General features: G+C 47.3%; 1 protein-coding gene across 1 annotated transcript in view; it reads left to right on the forward strand.

The window, feature by feature from the left end:
• Nucleotides 1-18,997, forward strand: part of LOC126542374 (roundabout homolog 3-like) — a 261,562-nt gene that overhangs the window by 202,471 nt on the left and 40,094 nt on the right. Inside the window, exon 4 of the mRNA XM_050189427.3 lies at nucleotides 9,215-9,421. Coding sequence (XP_050045384.1) covers nucleotides 9,215-9,421 — 207 coding nt within the window. The remainder of the gene's footprint in view (nucleotides 1-9,214; nucleotides 9,422-18,997) is intronic.

The raw sequence follows: 18,997 nt of genomic DNA on the forward strand, positions 1-18,997 counted from the left end.
GTTTTGCAACATGTTTGGGGACGGGAGAGTCGACAAGGTATTCTCGGCGCGGAGGCAGAGAGCGCGAAGAAACCTCGTTGGTTCGAAGCTTTCAGGGGTTACGAGCATAGGTATACGGGAAATGGGCAGAGATGTAGCTGGACGCTTGTATTACATTCGGCTGATGACTAGGATGTGTCGCAACATGGATAGAGTCTAACAAACAACGACAATAACAAAAGAAGCTAGGTGTTACGCCTGAGCGATGTACGTTTAGTTTCATCGATGTTTGTATTAAGGCAGCAGCAGGTCAGTTTCGAGACGCGGGGAACACTTTAGCTGATCTACGCATATATTATTGCTAGGTGACGTTCGCGTCTATGCGCGGCCGCCGCCTTTTTCTTTCCACGTATTATGAGCACATATTAATGAAAACGAAAAACAAGCGTAAATATACAACACAATTACCAAAGTAATACAAAAAAGCAAAAAAGAAAACTCGTACAGACACCTAAATAGGTCACATAAATGAAAACACCATTAAAATTTCCTATATTCCTTGCTTGGAAAGTATTTGTCCGACAGTTCAAATCTAAATAAAGTGCACGTGATTCCATTGCAGCTTAATGCGTTTGTGCTCCGTGTGAAAGATCACCAGCTCGCATTAACGTTAGATGTTTCTTCTTCACTTACTATTCTATACTGTGCTTCCAATGAACGTTTTTAAATAAATTCTTCCATGAGAAGCGACGACCGTGCTACATAAACGTGGCTTGCAGCCAGCAGCATCATGCATTAAACGTCTGCGTCACGTCACGACGTTATACCACGGTTGCTGAAAGGTAGATGTCGTGGTCGCAAAGGAGAGGGCCTTTTGTTTTTACTTACGTCCTGCTTATACGATTTATCAGGTTGCGAGAAAGTGCATAGAGAGAAAGGATAATGACACTATTTTCTAGCCTCGTTGTGCACCTCTGTCGCGCTATACCTTAACAGAGTAAAAGGTGCTCTTGCAGGCGAAAGCAAGAGCGTCCCACTCGCCACATTACAGAGGGTAGGGAGAGGAAGCCATACAAGAATTCGAAACTTGGCTGAATTGCAGGCTGCTTTGTTCACTCAGTGTTCTCAGACTTGAAATCGCCTCTCTTCTTGAAGACGACAAGCTTCGTAAGTGCTGCTTCTCGAGCGCTGTAAGCCACGAGACAGGCATTGAGTTTGAGACTAATATGCGTGGGCTCACAGTCGAGCACGCGTATTCTACACGAAGGGATCAAATTAAGTTATGTGAATCAACGTCCCTAAACTGAGCAGCGACTTATGAAGGACGCTGTAGTGGAAGGCTCTGGATTAATTTTATTCATCCGGGGCTCCTTAACTTGCATCGAAGGCTACACCAGCATGATTGCACTCAGCCCACATCGGAATGAGGGCTGGGAATTCAGCCGGGAATCGAACTAGCGACCTCTTGCTCCACAACACCACACCATATCCGCTGAGCTACATCAGCCCTTGTATGCTCTAAGTGATACCAAAAAATAAGAAAAAGAAATGAAGACAGATAGCGAAAACAACGACGACATATATCAGTACATTTTCTCATAAGGAATCACCCTTACACAGCAGCATATAGGGGGCTATCCGGTCGGAGTGATTAAACAGAAAGTGCTCATAAAACGACCCACAGCAACTGCAGAAGGACAACAAAAAAATAACGCATAAGTAAAAGCAAAAGGCGATACTTCGACGAAAGCATCGACGCAGAGGCTCTCACGAATGGAGTGCGATAAATACCGGAGAGTTGCCCAGTTAGCTGGGCAGGAAGCAGCCGCGCGCTCTGCCGCTGCTGTAACGCCAGGGTAGAATCAGGTTCTTCGGGCAGCGGCGCAAAGGCCCGCTCGCTATAGCATGGCGTCCTCTTAGCAGCCTCTCAATCATGTCCAACGGGTGTGCGAGCCTTTGGCCGCCAGATTAGTGCCTGGCTTTTTTCCTGACGCGTGATACATCACTTCCTGTACCGTCCCCTGTCCTTTCCTCGGGCCGTATCCGTCTTTCCTCCTTTCTTCATCTCTCTCTCTCTCTCCCTCCTATATCCTCGCGATTTGCAAGGGGCTTTCACTACTCGGAGGTTCGCTTGATCTGATTAGCATTCGGCATCTCTCGCCTACAAGGCTCTAACTCAAGTTTTTCTCCCTGCTGTTACTTGCAATACTGACATTCCACTGCTATGATATCCCTGTCCTGCCATATCTTATCAGCTTCGTGTTCATGTTATGCTCTTTGTCTGCCACTTCGTCCTGTTTTCTGGTGCTCTATATGTCGTTTCAATCTGCATAAGTGTCGGCAGTCGCCTATACTCGGAAAGTAAATTCCACCGCTGCTCTGTACTGCGACAATGCAGATCGGAAAGCGCGGTCGCACTTTTGCGTTCTATATAAATTTTGAAAAAAAAAATGAAAATTGGGGGTTTCGTGTCAAAACTACGATACGATTACGAGGCACGCCGCAGTGGTAGACTCGGGAATGATTTTGACCATTTGGTGTTCTCTAACGTGCATCCGATGCGCGGTACACGGCTGCGTTTGCATTTCGCCCCCATCGAAATGCGGCTGCCGCGACCGGGATTTGATTCCCACGCCCTCGGGCTTAGCGGCGCAGCGCCAGAACCATTACTCCGCCATGCCGGGTTTGTGCAGATTTCCAGAGGAATAACATACCCAACGCTATGTCCGCAAACTAGTTGGAAAAGAGTTAACGCGCGCAAAAGGCTCACAAATAAAAAATTTCCGTTTTATTTCTTTTCTCGAAAGAGCTGCCTAGCGGTACAGACATCTATAAATTATATTTTCATTCATCATTGTGCGCTCCAGTCGAATGCCTTTCCATCCAGAAAAGACCCGCATCGATCACGCGGCGCAACTTTGTTGCTTGTGCAGCCATCATGGCAGGAAGGTCTCGGAGAACTTATGAATGGTGCATCTGTACGGGGGTACCTGGACTCTAAGTTATGTTTTTCTTATTTTCTCACACTGCCTCAGATAATTCAAATATTTTGCAAAGTGTCTCATAGATTCATGGGAAGGTAGCGCGAAACTTCCTTACGCGTGCAAAAGTTCATAACATACTGCAGTTGCAGGTGGGCCTCCTCGGTTCTGTAAATAGCAAACGCTTAATAAAAGGAAAGAAACAGTGCTAATCTCTCTGTACATTTGAGATTGAGCTATAAATTTGATTATAGAAAGGCAGGAAAGACAAACGTTTGTTTGTGATTTCGCTTTCATCTTAATTGTACTCCGAGACGCAGGATCTTTGCTAATACAGCGAGCGATTATGGCGAGGCCACCTGACAAAATATACTCGCGTACGCCAAATAATAAATCAGGGTTGGGGATGGTGCCGGGACAAATGCGTCAATGTACGGAGGTAAAGAAAAACAAACTCTGAGAACAACGTCCTCTTTTTATCCCGTCCTGCTTATTTATGAACAATACTTATCGCATGAGGCCAGTTAGCCTGTCAGTCGGCTTTCTTCGGACACTCTGAAGATCTTGCTATTCTGCACATTAGGAAGAAAAATAATGTTTCAGTTTCTCTCGTAACGCGAAGCAGTAAGACGATAGCTGGCGCAATATCGTGCCCAGTAAGTCTTGCATTCTTGCTTGCGGTGCCGGTTGGAGTAAATATATTCGCAATGGCTCTTGAGGAATTTCTTTTCTAGAAGGAGAAAGCTTAAGTCCCATATTTATTTACCTTAATATTTAGTTTCTGTGAACCTGATAACTATATCAGTTAACTTTTCATTTCGCGATTTCCAGTTACTAATTTCGCGACAGATTATTTTCCTCCAAATTATTATTACTTTCCTGTTTAGCCCTTGCACTGGCCGATTCAAGGCCGATCCCCCAGAATAGGTTGCGCCATCTTACTGAGGAACAGAAAAAAAAAATAGACGCCTCTAGTCTGAGACGTCTTTCGTGTCGCGTGAGCCAAGCCGAGTACTTGCTATTGCACTCCAATGCCTGTTCTCGGCAAGGATTCTCTATCGAGGAGGAAGGCAAAGGTTTAAACAATGTCGCAGCGACGCTCTCAACAGCCTGCCCTTGCTTTCTATGAAGAGTAAGGCAGTTAATGGTTTGAAGCTTTGCATATCGTTCCGCCAGAGTGCGCGCACGCCTTTTTCTCTCCTGAATGGGAAGCGCAGTTTTGGGAAATATGCATAATTACTCTTTCTGTTCGTGCCCTCTCGCATTTTGTGCCACCTTGCTGCTTCCCCGCTGCTGGCAAACATTTCTCCTGTTGTTGTTGAGATTCAAGTCCTTATCCATCGTCTCCTAAACAGCATCTTCTGAAGCTCAGAAAGTGCGGGAGTTTCGCGCGCTGCCATACAGACACGTAATGCAACGTCATTTTTCTCACCAATCATCATCAAGTGGCATCATGATCACCTTTAACCTCGCCGAGGTTTAAGCCGCCGAGTTCAACATGCTTACACATAGCTGCTTGCTTGAGACGCCGCCGCGTTAACTTTTCGCATTCTCCAGTAATGTCCATAACGGGCTATCATACCAGTCATACTGAATAAGGACTTTCCGCTAAAGCTTTATAAATCGGTACCTAAGGTGACGGCCATCGTATTCCATAAAAAGAGTCAGCAACAGTGCACCAATAGCACGATAGTAAGAGATCTTTGAATCAGGTGGCAACTAAGCATCGCAGCTCTGTGATAGCCAGGGTGCGGGGTTCTTGCTAACAGCGCTGTTCATACCATGGTAAACTGTTCTGTGCGTTTGTTCTGGTTGCGATGCTATCGCACTGCATTTACTTTGGGCATGCTGTCGAAGAATCCGTCGCATTTCTTTTATGACGGTAGGACATGAAAGGCACATTACCCCCCGAAATGTGTCGAGGGCAGTCAACGCCTCGTGGTTTCATCACAAGCACTGGAGATCAGCTGTCTTCCTCATTGCCATTATCGTCATCATTACAGAGCACATGACATCAGTTGTCCTGCTTCTCGTGCCTTTGATGAAACCACACTGCTTTCTGAAACACCGAGCCAAGAATCCCGCTTGTCTTACAACCGTGTAACACATCCTAAGAGCGTGAGCTGAGGCGGTTAGATAGAAATATTGCTCGCTGGTTTCGCTTAGTGCGATGCACATAATTCTTGTATGGGCATTTGTTGTCAGCGAAGTTCTTAATTATTGAAATAAAATCACGTATAGGAGTATTTGCGCAGTCGTAAATGAATCAGTGAGTCGCACCGTATATTAGTTGGGAAACGGCACTGGAACGCCGGGCCACTGAGTAAATACCAAAAAAGCTCTGCATCTTATTGAGGAAAGCTTATTTATTCACAAGTGCGCCCATTTGACCCTGGAATAAATTTAAAAATGTCTGAGGCTGTCTTTTTTCTACAGCCAACCTGGTCACGTGTCATCAAAACGACAAGGCGCGAGTGATCCCCGAGCAGCTAACCAAGGAACACGGCTGTCTGCCTGTCACACGGTGCCTACGCGCCTGTGATAGTGTATGCGTGCTCAACTTGTCCCTGAGTAACTTTGGCAAACTCGGAAGTTCAGTTACTATAAAGACAATTATTTATTATTGTTTGGTTTGTAAACATATGCGGCTTTCAAAGAGAGAGAGAGAAAGAAGGAAAAGGAAGCCCTTAAACAATAGAAAAACATAGAAAGAAGAGTGTAATAAAAACCTTACAGTGTGCAATGGCAAAGCTATATGATAAGGACGTAACACAAATATCAACTCACAATACACATGAGACGCAATGTATAGAGCCAGCGCGCGACCTGTGACAAGCATGTATAACCGTCACACATGCTATGTAAGAGTTCAGTTCTCAATAGAGTGCGTAAGAAAGTCCGTCATTCTCAAATTGTTCACTGAAGATCGCCACCTTTGCAAAAACAACAAAACGTTGCGTGAATGTCGCCGCGGCTACAACATCTCTTGTAGGTATGTCAGATGGTTATATCAATTTAGCACTAAGCTAATCACCCTTGTTCGAAACCTGTCGTTGCTGCTTGCAATTGGAGTCGTGAGCTAAAACACACCCGGAAACGCTGAATCAAGCTTATGGGAGTGTACCCTTCATAACTTCACCCGAAAAAGGGGTCACACACACGCACAAAATAATACCTGAGCGAAATAACCCCTAATTCTAAAACTACATAATTACATCCATAGCTCGGACCTGTCAGTGATCCTCAATTAAACCACCGGCATATTGCGGTGTGCCGTGTCGTTTAGCGACATTCCATAGCGACGCGTATTCTAGGCATCAAGTCCGGTCTCCCAATCGCGCCGCCTTTTTTGACAGGTCGCGCGCTGCCATAAGCAGAGCCGGAAGCCGCCGTTCTCCCCATTATCTTCATTCTCCTGACTGGTGTCACGCCGGCCGGCGGCGCTATGCGACGACGTCCCTTGTCTCCGACGCAGCAGGAACTCTCGTTAATACCAATTACCCGGCACCCCGCCAGGCACGCTTCGGAGGAAAGACGTAAGGATATAGAGGAAGACCTCCTCCCTTCTTTCGCTCCTTCTGTCGCTGTCTGGGACTCCGTCCATCCAAACAGCGTGTGCCTACGCAGCGCCGCCGGCGACGGGCCGAGCGAGACCCTGCGTCAGCGTCGCCGCCGGCCTATTGCTATCCATCAAGCTCGGCGTCAGCGGGATTAGGCCTCTAATACTAAAAGATGGCTTATTTACCCTCCTCTATAAGTATTTCGTCGCCGCGTTATACGGAAAGCAAGGAAACGGGGAGCGGAAGCTCTGTGCCCCTTCGGCGACGCTATGTGCGTCCGGGCTGACGCTTCGAATGATGATCACGCCGCGCAAGCACACAAGCAACAGCTCCCACTGCTTTCTGATATTTGCCGCGGCTCCGCACCGCGTATCGTTACCCTAGTAGCACTACTACTGTCCCGAACTTCGGCTGCACTTGTGCTCGGCTTGGCTCGTGCTTGTCTGTGCGCGTGCGTATACCGCAGCCGCCGGGACCCATTGGATGGCTGTCGGTACACTCTGTCGGGACAGGTTGCGAGCTCTTTCGCCGTCATTGTGGCGCCTCTCACGCGTACACCCGTCCCGCTGACAGCATCGCTCACAACACGTATACCCCGTACCCTGCAGTCAGCAGTCGTTCAGTTAGGGAGAGGAAGAATTGTGGCGGGGAGTTTCGCCGTCGCGCCCTGTATGTGCAGTTTAGTGCTTTTCGCACCGAATTGATCCGAAGCGTGGAGGTAGCCTCAGGGAGAACGACGGTGGAGAGGAACAAGGGAGGGAGAAGGGGCCACTTTGACGTAGTGCTTCTCCTTCGATCAGCACCGACGTATATAGTTCCCGTACATCTCGTGGGTATACAGACAGGGAGACAAAAGGCGACGGGCTAGGACAAGTGTATATGTCGTTTACTCGATCGAAGCTGATTGTTTTGTCTCGGAGTTCTCCCACTGTACGCTGCCGCCTCGTAAGCAAGTCTTCCACCCTTTGTAGCGCAGCGCGCACTGTTACCACAGCGGACACGTTGTTGATCAGATCGCTGCGCCAAGCGCTTTTTTTTTCTTGTTGTCCTGACGTGTATTTTCCGTCTCGGCCTTTGCTTTAGACTGGGCCGCTTCGTCCTTGTATACTCGCCCAAACAGATGAAGAAAAATGGATGACTGCAATAAGTGTTTAGAAGCTAGAAAAGGGTACGCCAAAAGGATGCAAGCGAATCGTTTCCAAGTGCAGCGCTATTTTTCTCTAGGTACATTCTCTTTTGTCGGAATCCTGTGACCATATCTTTGTCTCCTTCATACCATGGCGCCTGCAGATTAGGTTCCTGGTGGCTCCACAAACAGCAGTTACAAAAGGGTCATAACTACTAACAGTCGCTTTATTTCCTTATATTTTGATACACTAGCATCTGCCTTTGAGCGGGCAGGCAACGATATGGATAAAAGCGCCAATCGAATCTCGTGCGTCGATTTTCTGCGATCGCTATGCTCCATTGAGGTGACGTCGCGACATCATGGTCGGTAGAGTGACGAAAAAAAAAAAAAAAACTAGCAAATAGCAGGTGCTTTAAGAGGCTTCAGAGGAATATCCTCCCACTATATACCCAATAAGCCTGGCATGCGGCACAAATCACGTGCTCAGAAATGTGTACATTTGTTGAATGAGCGCTTCCACTTTAGAATTCAGCTGTTTTATGTGCCACCACTACGACCTGATTAGGAAGCAACCCATAGTGACAGACTCCAGTTTAACCCCCTGGGGTTCATTCACGTGCACCCAATGCACATTACACGTGCATTTGTTTACACGAGCATTTTTTGCATTCCGACCTCATCGCAACGCAGCCGTCGTGGCCAGCATGAAACCCGTGGACTTGTGCTGAGTAGTGCAAAGGGATAGCCACTGAGCCACCACTGAGGATCTTCCGCTTATGTCTTCATGTTCAATATATTGCCCCCCCCCCCCCCCCCTATTATCAACTGTTGCTCTCTGTTTAAGTTTCTCGTTATCTCTTTGTCGCTTTTTCTAACGTTACCGAAATTGCCTTCTACGCCAAAATGTGCCCAAGATGGGCACACTATTTCTTTCATTTCGTTGTCTCTAACAAAAGCTCAAGCCAGCGTGCTTAATCAGTGTTCTCGTTATCACTGCTTTGCAGCGTGAAAGTAGCCAAACAAGTTTGGGCTTATCAAAAATGCCACAATAGACAGTTCAATTGGTTCTTGATTCTTTGGTGCTTCTCTGCCATTCGATGGGCAAGCTATAACTTTCGTATCTCGATAGTTGCCGCAGGGAAGCCAGGTGTTAGCTTCATTAAATTATTTCTTTCGTCTCTTCAACAGCAGCTATCACTTAGTAATCCGGACGGCCTTGGAGCATGAGTGTGCGGTCCTAATCTTAACTAGTTTCTTTCTCTTAAATCGTGTAGTCTCGGCCTGAATTCTATATTGTAATGAATGGTCACGAAACCAAGCCCGTCAGGTCCCTTCTGAATAAACACGTTTACACCGCCACCACCACTTCCATCTCAATTCAAGGGCGTATAGGGGCACGGGACGAAAGGCGCGAAACCTGCAGCATATGTTCGCTCTCGGCACACCAGTGTTCGTACATCGCGGCCAAACGCGAATGGATAACTCTAGACGTGGTGAACAAAGTGCGTGCTGGATAGCCAGCGGCTCCTTACAACTCGGCGCCACTCTCCCGTGTCTCGTCGCAGGCGTCCCGGAGCCGACGGTGACCTGGTGGCGTAACGGCACCGAGCAGCTCCACCACACGGCCGACAGCTCGTCGCACGGCGTCTCCCGGTCCACGCTGGAGCTGCCGCAGCTGCACCGGCACGACCTGAACGCGTCGCTCGTGTGCAAGGCCTCGAACCACAACGGAACCTACGTAGTCACCAGCGCCGTCTCACTCGACCTGTATCGTAAGTATGCTCCTAGGTGGCGCGTTATCGGCATATGTGCCGTCTTGCGCACAAAAAAATAGGGGGATACACGGCCCACTGTAACCGTGACAAGAAGAAGTATTTTAATGACTGGAAAATGTAGAGAGGTCGGCCGGATAATGGAACATCTGGCCTGCTACTCTACGTAAGGGAAGGGGAAGAGGGGAAGAAAAAGGGTCACAATGGGAGATGATGGCAGGAATGAGGTGAAATACACATTACACAACTGGTATCACAGGCGTGAGTCCTGGCCCGTGTCACCAAGGAAACGTGAAATAGCACCAGCAAACCGTGACAAGACTGGGCGTAAAGCCTTCTCTCGGGGCTCCAGTCTCCGAGGCTAGACTTATCTGGGGCCATGGACATGCTGAGTGAGTTTGAGTGCCTTTATGTAAGATGAAATAAGGCCAGCTCTATAGTGAATTAGTCACTACGACTTATTCCCCGTCCGAACACCACGAATAGATAGGTAGGCTTGTAAACAAATTAAAAGAAAAAGACGCCATCTGCGCAAAATGAAGCATGAGTTATAACGAACTAGAGCGGGTTATCTCAATTCCTCGTTTGCCATTTCGGCAAAATAACCCAAGTCAAGCAAGGAATGCGATTTTATAGTGGGAATAGGGCGTAAGAGTTGCTTATGCTGTGGTACTGCAAAGCATTCTTATGTAGTCACGTGGAAGGTTCAATGTCATACATTATTCTTCATTAACTTTCCTTCTTTTTTTTTTCTGGAGCGTGTGCCCTAGTAAACGACGCCCAATTTTGGGACTCGTTTTCTACGAGCCACCTGTACTATAGGACCCACATCTGACAAACTCCTGTTATGCTTGTACTTGTGCTCCGTCGGCGAGTGGGAAGGGAAGTGCAAGCATTCGCCAGATACAGTGGCTCAATCAGCTACATTCACAGAAGGTCAGTGCAAGCATGCATGCCAATAGGCCTGCAGAAACATTGCCCCTCAAACCACTTATTTCGTCTCTCAAACGTTTCTAATCATTGTAAAGACCTATACGCTTACGGCGACTTTCGCTTCTGTGATGGTGAAACACCTAGGTGATTTAAAGAAAACGAAACAAATTGCAAAGTTCTTTTACGTACGAAAGCAGCGCAGGGGACATTCAAATATGTTATAGTGATAGGTTCCGGTGTATATTGAAGTGAGGTGTGTGTGACCGTGCTAGTTGGTAATCCATTCTAAGCAGGGGCGCGTCAATAGGTGGATAACATAAAGAAGAGACGGGCACGATTTCACTGCGTGTGGTTCTTTCTCGCTTTCCTGAGTTCAAGCGTAAACGAGTGTCTTTGCACTCCATTCTCTAAAACTTGTGCTGCCGAAACTTTAAACCTTATCTTGCGACTTCGCGCTCAGTAGAAAAACGCATAGTAGGCAGCGAGGAGCCACGGTGGCTCAACAAAAAGTATATATATATATATATATATATATATATATATATATATATATATATATATATATATATATATATATATATATAAGCCCACACACTTACGTGAAGAAGCAGGAAGAGAAAGAAGCGGGGATGTTAACCAGGTTGGTATACCCCCCGTTGAGGGCCACAGCTAGATTACAGTAGGGGGGGATATAAAGACGGGAGAGGTGAGACCAATAGGAAGGGAACATGCGGTGAACGCGGCAGCACACACGTAGCGCCACCCAACAAGATTAAAAATTATACGACAAAAATCATAGAGTAGGGAGGGTGGTGAGCGTAGAAGACCATTTGCAGCGGAAAGCTTGCTTCCTTTTTTTTTCCTATTGTAACGTATACCTTTGTGCGTTAAACTTTGGCGTCTCTATTTCGCATACACGAGTCAACTAGGGCGGGTGGATCTTGCTATAATTCTCCGCAGCGTGCATAATTTAGTCTATTTTTTCTAAACGAATCTGCACGAGCAAGGGGCGCGCAGCTCTTCAGAGGCGCTCCTTCTGCGGTATACACTGAGGCAGGGGAACTCCTGCGCCAAATAAAGCGAACGAATCTTCTCCTCGTAGGCTGAAGGCTAGGGCGTATAATCTGATCTCGTTAAAACGAACATCTGATTACGGCGGTGTGTAGTACGTGCTCAACCAAAGACATGCGGCGTCCTTCGGAGGCTTACCGAAGAAATGTTCAAACCAGCACTGCCTGCATAATGCATGGCGAATTTCGCTTGGATAGCCAGTTTTTAAGCTGGTGTTCTTAACGAGAACAGCGAAGTTGTCGTGTCGACTTATCATACAAGCTCCGAGCCCATACTGATTCAGAATGCTTATAGAGATTATGAAGTCTCGAAAAAAAATATTTGCGAGATTTGGTTCTTGATCTTGTCACCGAAAGAGAGCTTAGTTCCAATTACATTATTTATTGAACTTTAATTGAGAAAAAAGTTGTGTTTATATAGTAGCAATGAGGGCCACTGCAATAATAATCCCAGAACGGTGAAGCACGCTGGCTTTGTTGTATGTGCGAAAGGACATTCAGCATTATTTAAAACAATTGCTGCCGCTTTTATTTTAAAAAAAGGTGGCCTTTGTTTCTTGCTTCGTAACTGTAGTGGCTCTCGCTGCCTCTTGATGATGTGGCAATGATGATCGCGAGGTGTAAGTAAGCTTACCATTGTCACTCTTTGGGGGATCAATATATAGTTGGCAACGAAAGATCTGCTACATGTAGGTTCGATTTACGGTCCCGACACTCCTTAGTGACATTTAGTACCGCCCCTTCTCACGTTGCTGAGTATTATGGGTTTTCATAGCTGCCATTATACTTTGGCTTCTGCTTATTGGCCTCCAGGTGTCTTCAGAAAAGAAATCCGCGGTCTATGTCTATGTGCCTGACAATGGGGATTGTTTCAAGATTGTTCCAAAACGGACGAGTTTTGAGAAAAGAATCGTTAAAGCTAGAAATCCGCTAATTTTTGAAGCTGTTTAAGATGTCTTAAGACTGAAAGAAGCAAGCACAAGCTTTATGTAAAGCTACAGTGGGCGTAATGGGTCTCGTGCGAAGGCTTCATCAGCGCACTGGCCAAAAGATGCTGTGACACTAATATACGGGGCCAGTATCGACGACGCCATCCACTAGAGCTTCGAAGAACACGAACCGATTTTCTTAACTCCAATTAAGAGACGCTTGTCTTAGTGTGCACAGGCCCACGCTTCGCCCAGTCCAGGATCAAAGTTCGGGAATGCTCGTGTTGCGGCATTCGAGGGCGACTGTTGCCTCGCGATAACCGTTCCGAAGCGTCATTGCAAATCTGAATCGCGTCCCTCCAATTTCGCTCATTCCGCTCGCTAGGCTGTGTGTTATGGCGCTGCTGTCAGCTGTGGAACGATTTAGGGCAACCTGCATGCAGACCTTGCCTACCTCACGTGTGCAAGAAAGTACCTCTGGCGTTGTTAGCGTGAAACAATTGGCTTGATGTCTCCGAGATGGCTCGGCAGTGTTAGTCAGCTGAAGATTTTTTTTCTGTTTTTAATCGATGCTGGTAACGGTATACGTATATAGTGTGTTGAATGTGGTCAGACGGGCGTAACCCGCATAGCGAAGCAGAGCGAAAACGAAAGGCAAGTAAACGGTGCGTGCCTTCTACTCAGTGCTCTCGTGCATGGCACGGCCTCCACGTTTGCTGGTAGCAAGACTTGCGGTCTCGCCTTTGTCGGTAAATTGCGTCAGACGCGCGTCACGGAAATCGTCGTTCATCCTTACCATCGCACGTAAGTTCGCGTACGTAAGGCACAGCGTCTAGCCACCTAACGTTAAGCAGGGAGTGAGCTCGCTCTGGTGTCCATTTCTCACCCACTACAACGCAGACTTGCATTCAGTGATCTCGTAGATGTCAGTATGGCGGCGCCAATAAATAACTCACTGGAATTTCTCAGATACCAGCTGCCTCATCCAAACATTACTTATGCAGCTGTCAAATGTTCAAACCTTTGAAAAAAAGTGCGGTAACGTAGTTATGTGTAATTTTGAGACTACATAGAGTAACGTAGGATAAACAGTTTACGTTGAACTTTTACGGTTTTTCAATTGTGCGCCGCTAAGTTACACTGAACGTCAAAAAAAAAAAAATGCACTACACTTGCCTAGTTAGTCGAAATCTATTACCTCAAGGATAGAACTCGTTACCATCGTTAATTCCCTGTCGACCTTTTGCCACGTGTAAATGCGGCTCATGCACTCGCTCCCGAAAGGACAGATGTAATGTTGGCAAAAGGAGGCGAGTACACAAATACCTAATAGTTAACTGGTTGAGATTCATGTTTAGAGCGTAAACTAAATGTTCGATAGAAGGGCGAGGCGATGCAAGCAATTTCTTCGGCAATCTACATACAAACTTCCATGCAACAACGTCCAGCAAACGCGGATAGCCCTATGCCAATTTAATTAATGCCTTTGTTGATTCACTGCATTTTGACTCCCCAACACGACGAAGGTATATTTGCAGACGAATTACAAAGCTCCGTTAAATCCATTGGCTGGTTCATTGTTCATCCGCCTGCATTTTGTTTTAAATGTCTTTCAGTCTTTCATCGCCTTTGCTTTATCGAATTGTCGCCGCCGTTATCCTACCATGTAAAGTAGACCAGGAAGCGCGTCTGCGTTTGCACATTTCTTCGTGTACATGTTCGGGCTTGCGTGAGTCGAACTGTAGGAGAAGTGTTAAGGCGCGACCCACGCGCAGCTAATTTATGCGTGCAATCTCCGAGATACTTACCCGTCTAGCGCGCCACTGTACCGGTGAAGTGTCCCGGCGGCACGCATGGCAGCGCTCGAACGGGATTAATCTAGGCGGAGTGTCGCGGCGCTCACAGCTCGCAATCGTTCGTTGTGTCTCCTCTTAGTTGCGCTTGTTGTACTCGTTTTTATTTGCTTTCCTAGGTTGGCTGAATCGTGCACCTAATTTAACCCAGCGTTTTCTTCCGGATCGTTCGTGATCCGCTATCGCGTCGGGCGAGCTATCCGCGACGGAGTTAGCACAGCGCACTTCAGCTAAGTCCCGGATGTCGACGCACAAAAGCTTTGCTGGGTGCCGTGGCTTTTTGCCGGGCCATGTATTGATTCACCACAACGCGCACAAAGGGGAGCGCGGCAGCTTCCCCGAATTCCACTGCGGCTGATGACTCTGCACAGACGTCCCCACCTGCTTTCGGAAGCACTGAGCTAGCGCGTTGAGGAAAATGGCGTTTCAAAGCGCCTGCCCAGTTTCGGAGGCGGCACGCGTGCGAAAGGGCAGAATAATAGGGCGAGTAAACCAAAGAGCTTTTTTCCAGTGCATAACGGATGCTTCCTAGTATTGCACGTTTGTCGTGCACCGCAGGAGCACTGTAGACAAAACCGTAGACGCGTACTCTAGCGATGTTTATGACTGCCACTTTCAAACGCGTTTATTTCGCACATTTATTAGAAAGCGAAAGGTCAAAGAAGAAATTTCAAGCAGCACGCAAAAAAAAAAGTATAACAATGCAAGAACTACGTGTTCCTGACAGAATAGAAATAGTAAAAACGTAAAAAAAACGCAGTAAGCTATCGTTTGGTATAAACTGCGACGCGCATGTCCCCTCTTATTGTTCTGCATGTGACACAAGATTGCAGCACAATTACTGTCCTCCATTAAAACAGGAAAATGTGTATTTCGTTTATGTAACTACGTATGTATATACGTTCATATTTTTCTCCATTTGAACGCAAAGTAAATATAGGTGTGCAAACCCTGAGAAGCGCTGCCCAACGTCGTGGAAGAAGAAGGAAGAAAAGAAAGGAAAGCTGCACATGAATTCTGCAGAATACGAAGTATGAGCCAAAGCATAGAGAAAAGGAAGTGAGCTATTAGATTTGTCATCGCGAACCCACGAAAACAGAAGCGTTCTCGCTTAAAAAGGACGGATAAGCGAGGGAAGACAAGGAGTGGAAAGATAGGCAGATCAAGTAGACGATCACCCGGTTTCCTATCCTACACTGGGGGTAAAAGAAAGCGAGAAATGGAGGAATAAGGGTAACATAAAACCGCCTACCTTGATCGAGGAGTGTGGCCGTCCTTACCCCTGAGAAGCGAACCTGAAACTGAACGGTGAAAAACAACGGTCGGTCAAAATGTGCTTCTCGCCAAAATGAAACGTAAGGAGGACCACTTCAGAAATGCCAATACACTGCACTGGAGAAAGCGATTCCTGTGTAGTTGGGAATTCGAAGCGATCAAATCAAGCAACGCTGGTTTAAGAAAATAAAATAAAGAATCGGTATCGCTTTAGTGTATAGGCGTGTAGTTTTGTTGGTTAATAAATGTCAATTCACCATTTCTAAAACTCTTACTTTTCCTCTCTACTTCTGGTGTCTGTGAGGGGAGCGGGGGCTTTGCTACGTGCCGCTTAACCCCGACGAGGGCCAATATGCACCTTCCGAACAAGGGATGCGCGGACAGCAAAAATTAACTAGAGGCCCGCTTTATAACCATCATAAATAAACGGAAGCGTTGTGATCTCAGCTCATCAATCATTTATCTCAAACCCTCTCCCGCTCTTTCATTCCTCTCCCTATACAAACAAATACGTGCATGTAAAGAAAAGAAGATGAAAACAGGACATAAATCTAACAAACAAACAAAAATCTTGCTCTCCATAGAGAGGAAGAACGAGAGCGTTATCGAATCTCTCCTCCTCCTTTCCTTTCCTCGTGCTGACGCTTTTGTCTTCCAACCTAACACTTTCCACCTCTCAGTCTTTCTGTTTTTTTTTTCTTTCTCTAACGCCCCATTGGTATCGGGACGCATATTATTTATAGCACATTTTCGTTCCCGTTCCCTAGCGCTGCTATCGCTCACTCATCAGCCTACAAGCCGCACAAGCCCTCGCTCTTCTTCCGTCCATTGTATTTTTTAATGGCGGATGCATTACGTGCTCAGCGAGTGTCAGGCGCTCTCGTTCGTGCGCGCGTGCGTTCGTTCGCGATCGGCGCTTCCGCCTATCAGCGGCAGCGCTCGAGGCGGCAATGGCAGAACAGCGGAGCGCGGCGTGCTCGGCGTGGCCCCGAGAAGAGCGAGCGGAAATGAAAACCGTTAACCCGCGGCGGGATCTCTCTCGCGTCTAGCGCTGCTTCAGTTTATCGCTCCCGTAGACACCCCACTCCTTTTAACCCCCTCCTCCCCTCCCCCTTCCGTAGCACTGGCGCTCTGTCGCAGTTGATCGAGCCCAACTTTGGCCCGCCAAACCTCGCCCCTTCGTGTTTTTTCTTCTTACCGCTTTTTTTTTCTGTCCTGCGCTGCCGTTTGGTGCTCCTTTCTGAAAAAATATTAGCCTTTAAATAAGTAAGCGCCCTTGCCGTGGCCTGTGCCGCTCAGTCCTATCAACGTTCAACCGCGCCGACCGATCCCTGATGGGCAATCGATCGTCGATGCTGCTACCGCTTCTGCCATTGTTGCCGATGGGGACGCTGCTGTACAGCTTTCGCTGCTGCTTGCGCGCAATGTACGAGCAAAAACAGGAGATGGGAGATAATGGAAAAATAGGGTGAAATGAAAATGTGTGAAAAGCGCCGCTTCCTTTCGGACTATAATGGTATCTCGGACGTGTTGCGGGCTCGCCTGCATATTTGAGACAGCTTATACATAGAGGCGTAGCAAAGATTGTATACTACAGAGTGAGGTACGCAGCCTAGAAGACGTCATCTCGAAAGAGAGAAAGGGAGAGAAAGCTCATATAAGAATATATATGGACAAGGCGACGACAACGTAGCTGCCATGGCGCTCGTGGTAATATCGGAAGACACGGGCTTGAAGCATTTATTTTATTCCCTGCCTCCCATCTTCGCAATATTGAATTTGTTTGCGACAAGAACCATGCTTGTCGTGGCTGGAAGTGCTTGCATTTATTTTTTTCTTTTAATTCTTTGTTGCTTGGATCGTAGCAGTTGCGTATTGTTCGCGCGTGCTTGCACACCGGCATACACATACGTCTATGCGCACGCATGCGCTCACGGGAAGGTTTTGTTTCTGTCGAAAGAAAAGGAAGCAAGGGATGTGGACGGGCTTGAGGGAGGAGGTAGAAGCGCTGGATCGCTTGCAAAGCAGCTACAATGGTAAATTCCATTGGGCAAAGTGGAGCACCTCGAGGTTCCCCAAATGTGCTCTGCAGAGGACGCGTGATGTCCTGCCGGTCTCTCCAATGCAGGCGCGAGCGCTCGCCGCACCAGTCACAGAACTTCGATGCAATTTTATACATCTTGAATACGCGCCGTATTGCCATATAATACGATAAGATATGTTATGCAATATGACACAACAGTAGTATGTTATGATATCGTCTGTTTGAGGCGGCTAATTTGAATCAATAACCTTTGTGAAGCGACTAGGCTAAGAGGTCTCGATAGAGACTCATAAAGTACTCTGCATTGTTAGGAGCAGTCTGCGGAACGCCAAGAGCCCTCCTTAGGCCCTTTCTGTGCAAAACTTCAAGCCATTCCAGCTGTGATAGTGAGGGGGAAATTAAAGGGAGCTGGTACATTATTCGACTCGTCACTAGTGCATCGTGCAGCCTGATCATTGAAGAAGGGTGCTTTCCCCATTGCTCACTAGCAACTCTACGGATCACATTGAGACGTGGAGATAGTGATGTCACAATAGAGTCCATAGCTCGTCGCCACTGTAGACGGTAGTCAATAATGCCCTTCTACAGAGCCTTCGAAAGAGATCTGAGTCCCGAGCGTACTTGGCCCTGAATACTCTTGGTTACCTGAGTCTTGACGCTAGAGGTCGAACTAAGAGGTTGAAACCACCTTGGTCTTTCACGAGCCTCGATTGTTCGTTGACAATTCCTCACGTTCGTGCTAAGCGGAGTTCTGCTTTGGCGGCAACGCGTTCGCTCGTACTGGAACATCTTGAGACTGAATATGCACGTCATCTTCAAATTTTTACTGATGGCTCTGTGGACAAGGTCAGAGCAGCTAGTGCAGCTGCTTTTCACATTCCCTCTTTGAAGTATCATGGTCGCTTCACTTCACTGCAGTCGTGTCCTCCATAACGGCCGAAAGCATTGCCATTGAGGCAGCTCTAAAGAAGCTACGGTTTTGTACGCCTCAACCTGTTGTCATTCTTACAGATCCAAAATCCGCCCTTCAAAGGTTAGAGCACGGGTTCACTACTGGTGCCTTATGTCTAAGGTCCCTACGCTCGGTGCACAATCTCCATATCAAGGGGTTCTCCATGCGATTCCAATGGGTGCCCTCGCACATAGGTATCATAGGCAACGAGATGGCGGACAGCCTCGCCCATAGAGCGCTGTCTGGGAAGCCATTGAGAAAAGTACCTCAAGAGGACAAGATACTCTTCAGAGAAGCGGTGTCGTGCCACTTCAGTTCTTTGTAGAGCTCACCTCACAAGCCATGTGTGACCAAGGGTCTCAAAAGAAACCAAGCCACTTTACTGGTCCGCATTCGCGCGGGCTCTGCTCGTACCCCTGCGTGGATGTGTAAGACTGGCCTTGCGTTGTCTCCATTATGTTCAACGTGTGGTGTGTGTGGTGACATGGAACATTACCTTATGTGCTGTACTCTGTATAAC

The sequence above is a fragment of the Dermacentor andersoni genome, chromosome 2, assembly GCF_023375885.2.
Source record: "Dermacentor andersoni chromosome 2, qqDerAnde1_hic_scaffold, whole genome shotgun sequence".
NCBI classification, from domain to species: Eukaryota; Metazoa; Arthropoda; class Arachnida; order Ixodida; family Ixodidae; genus Dermacentor; species Dermacentor andersoni.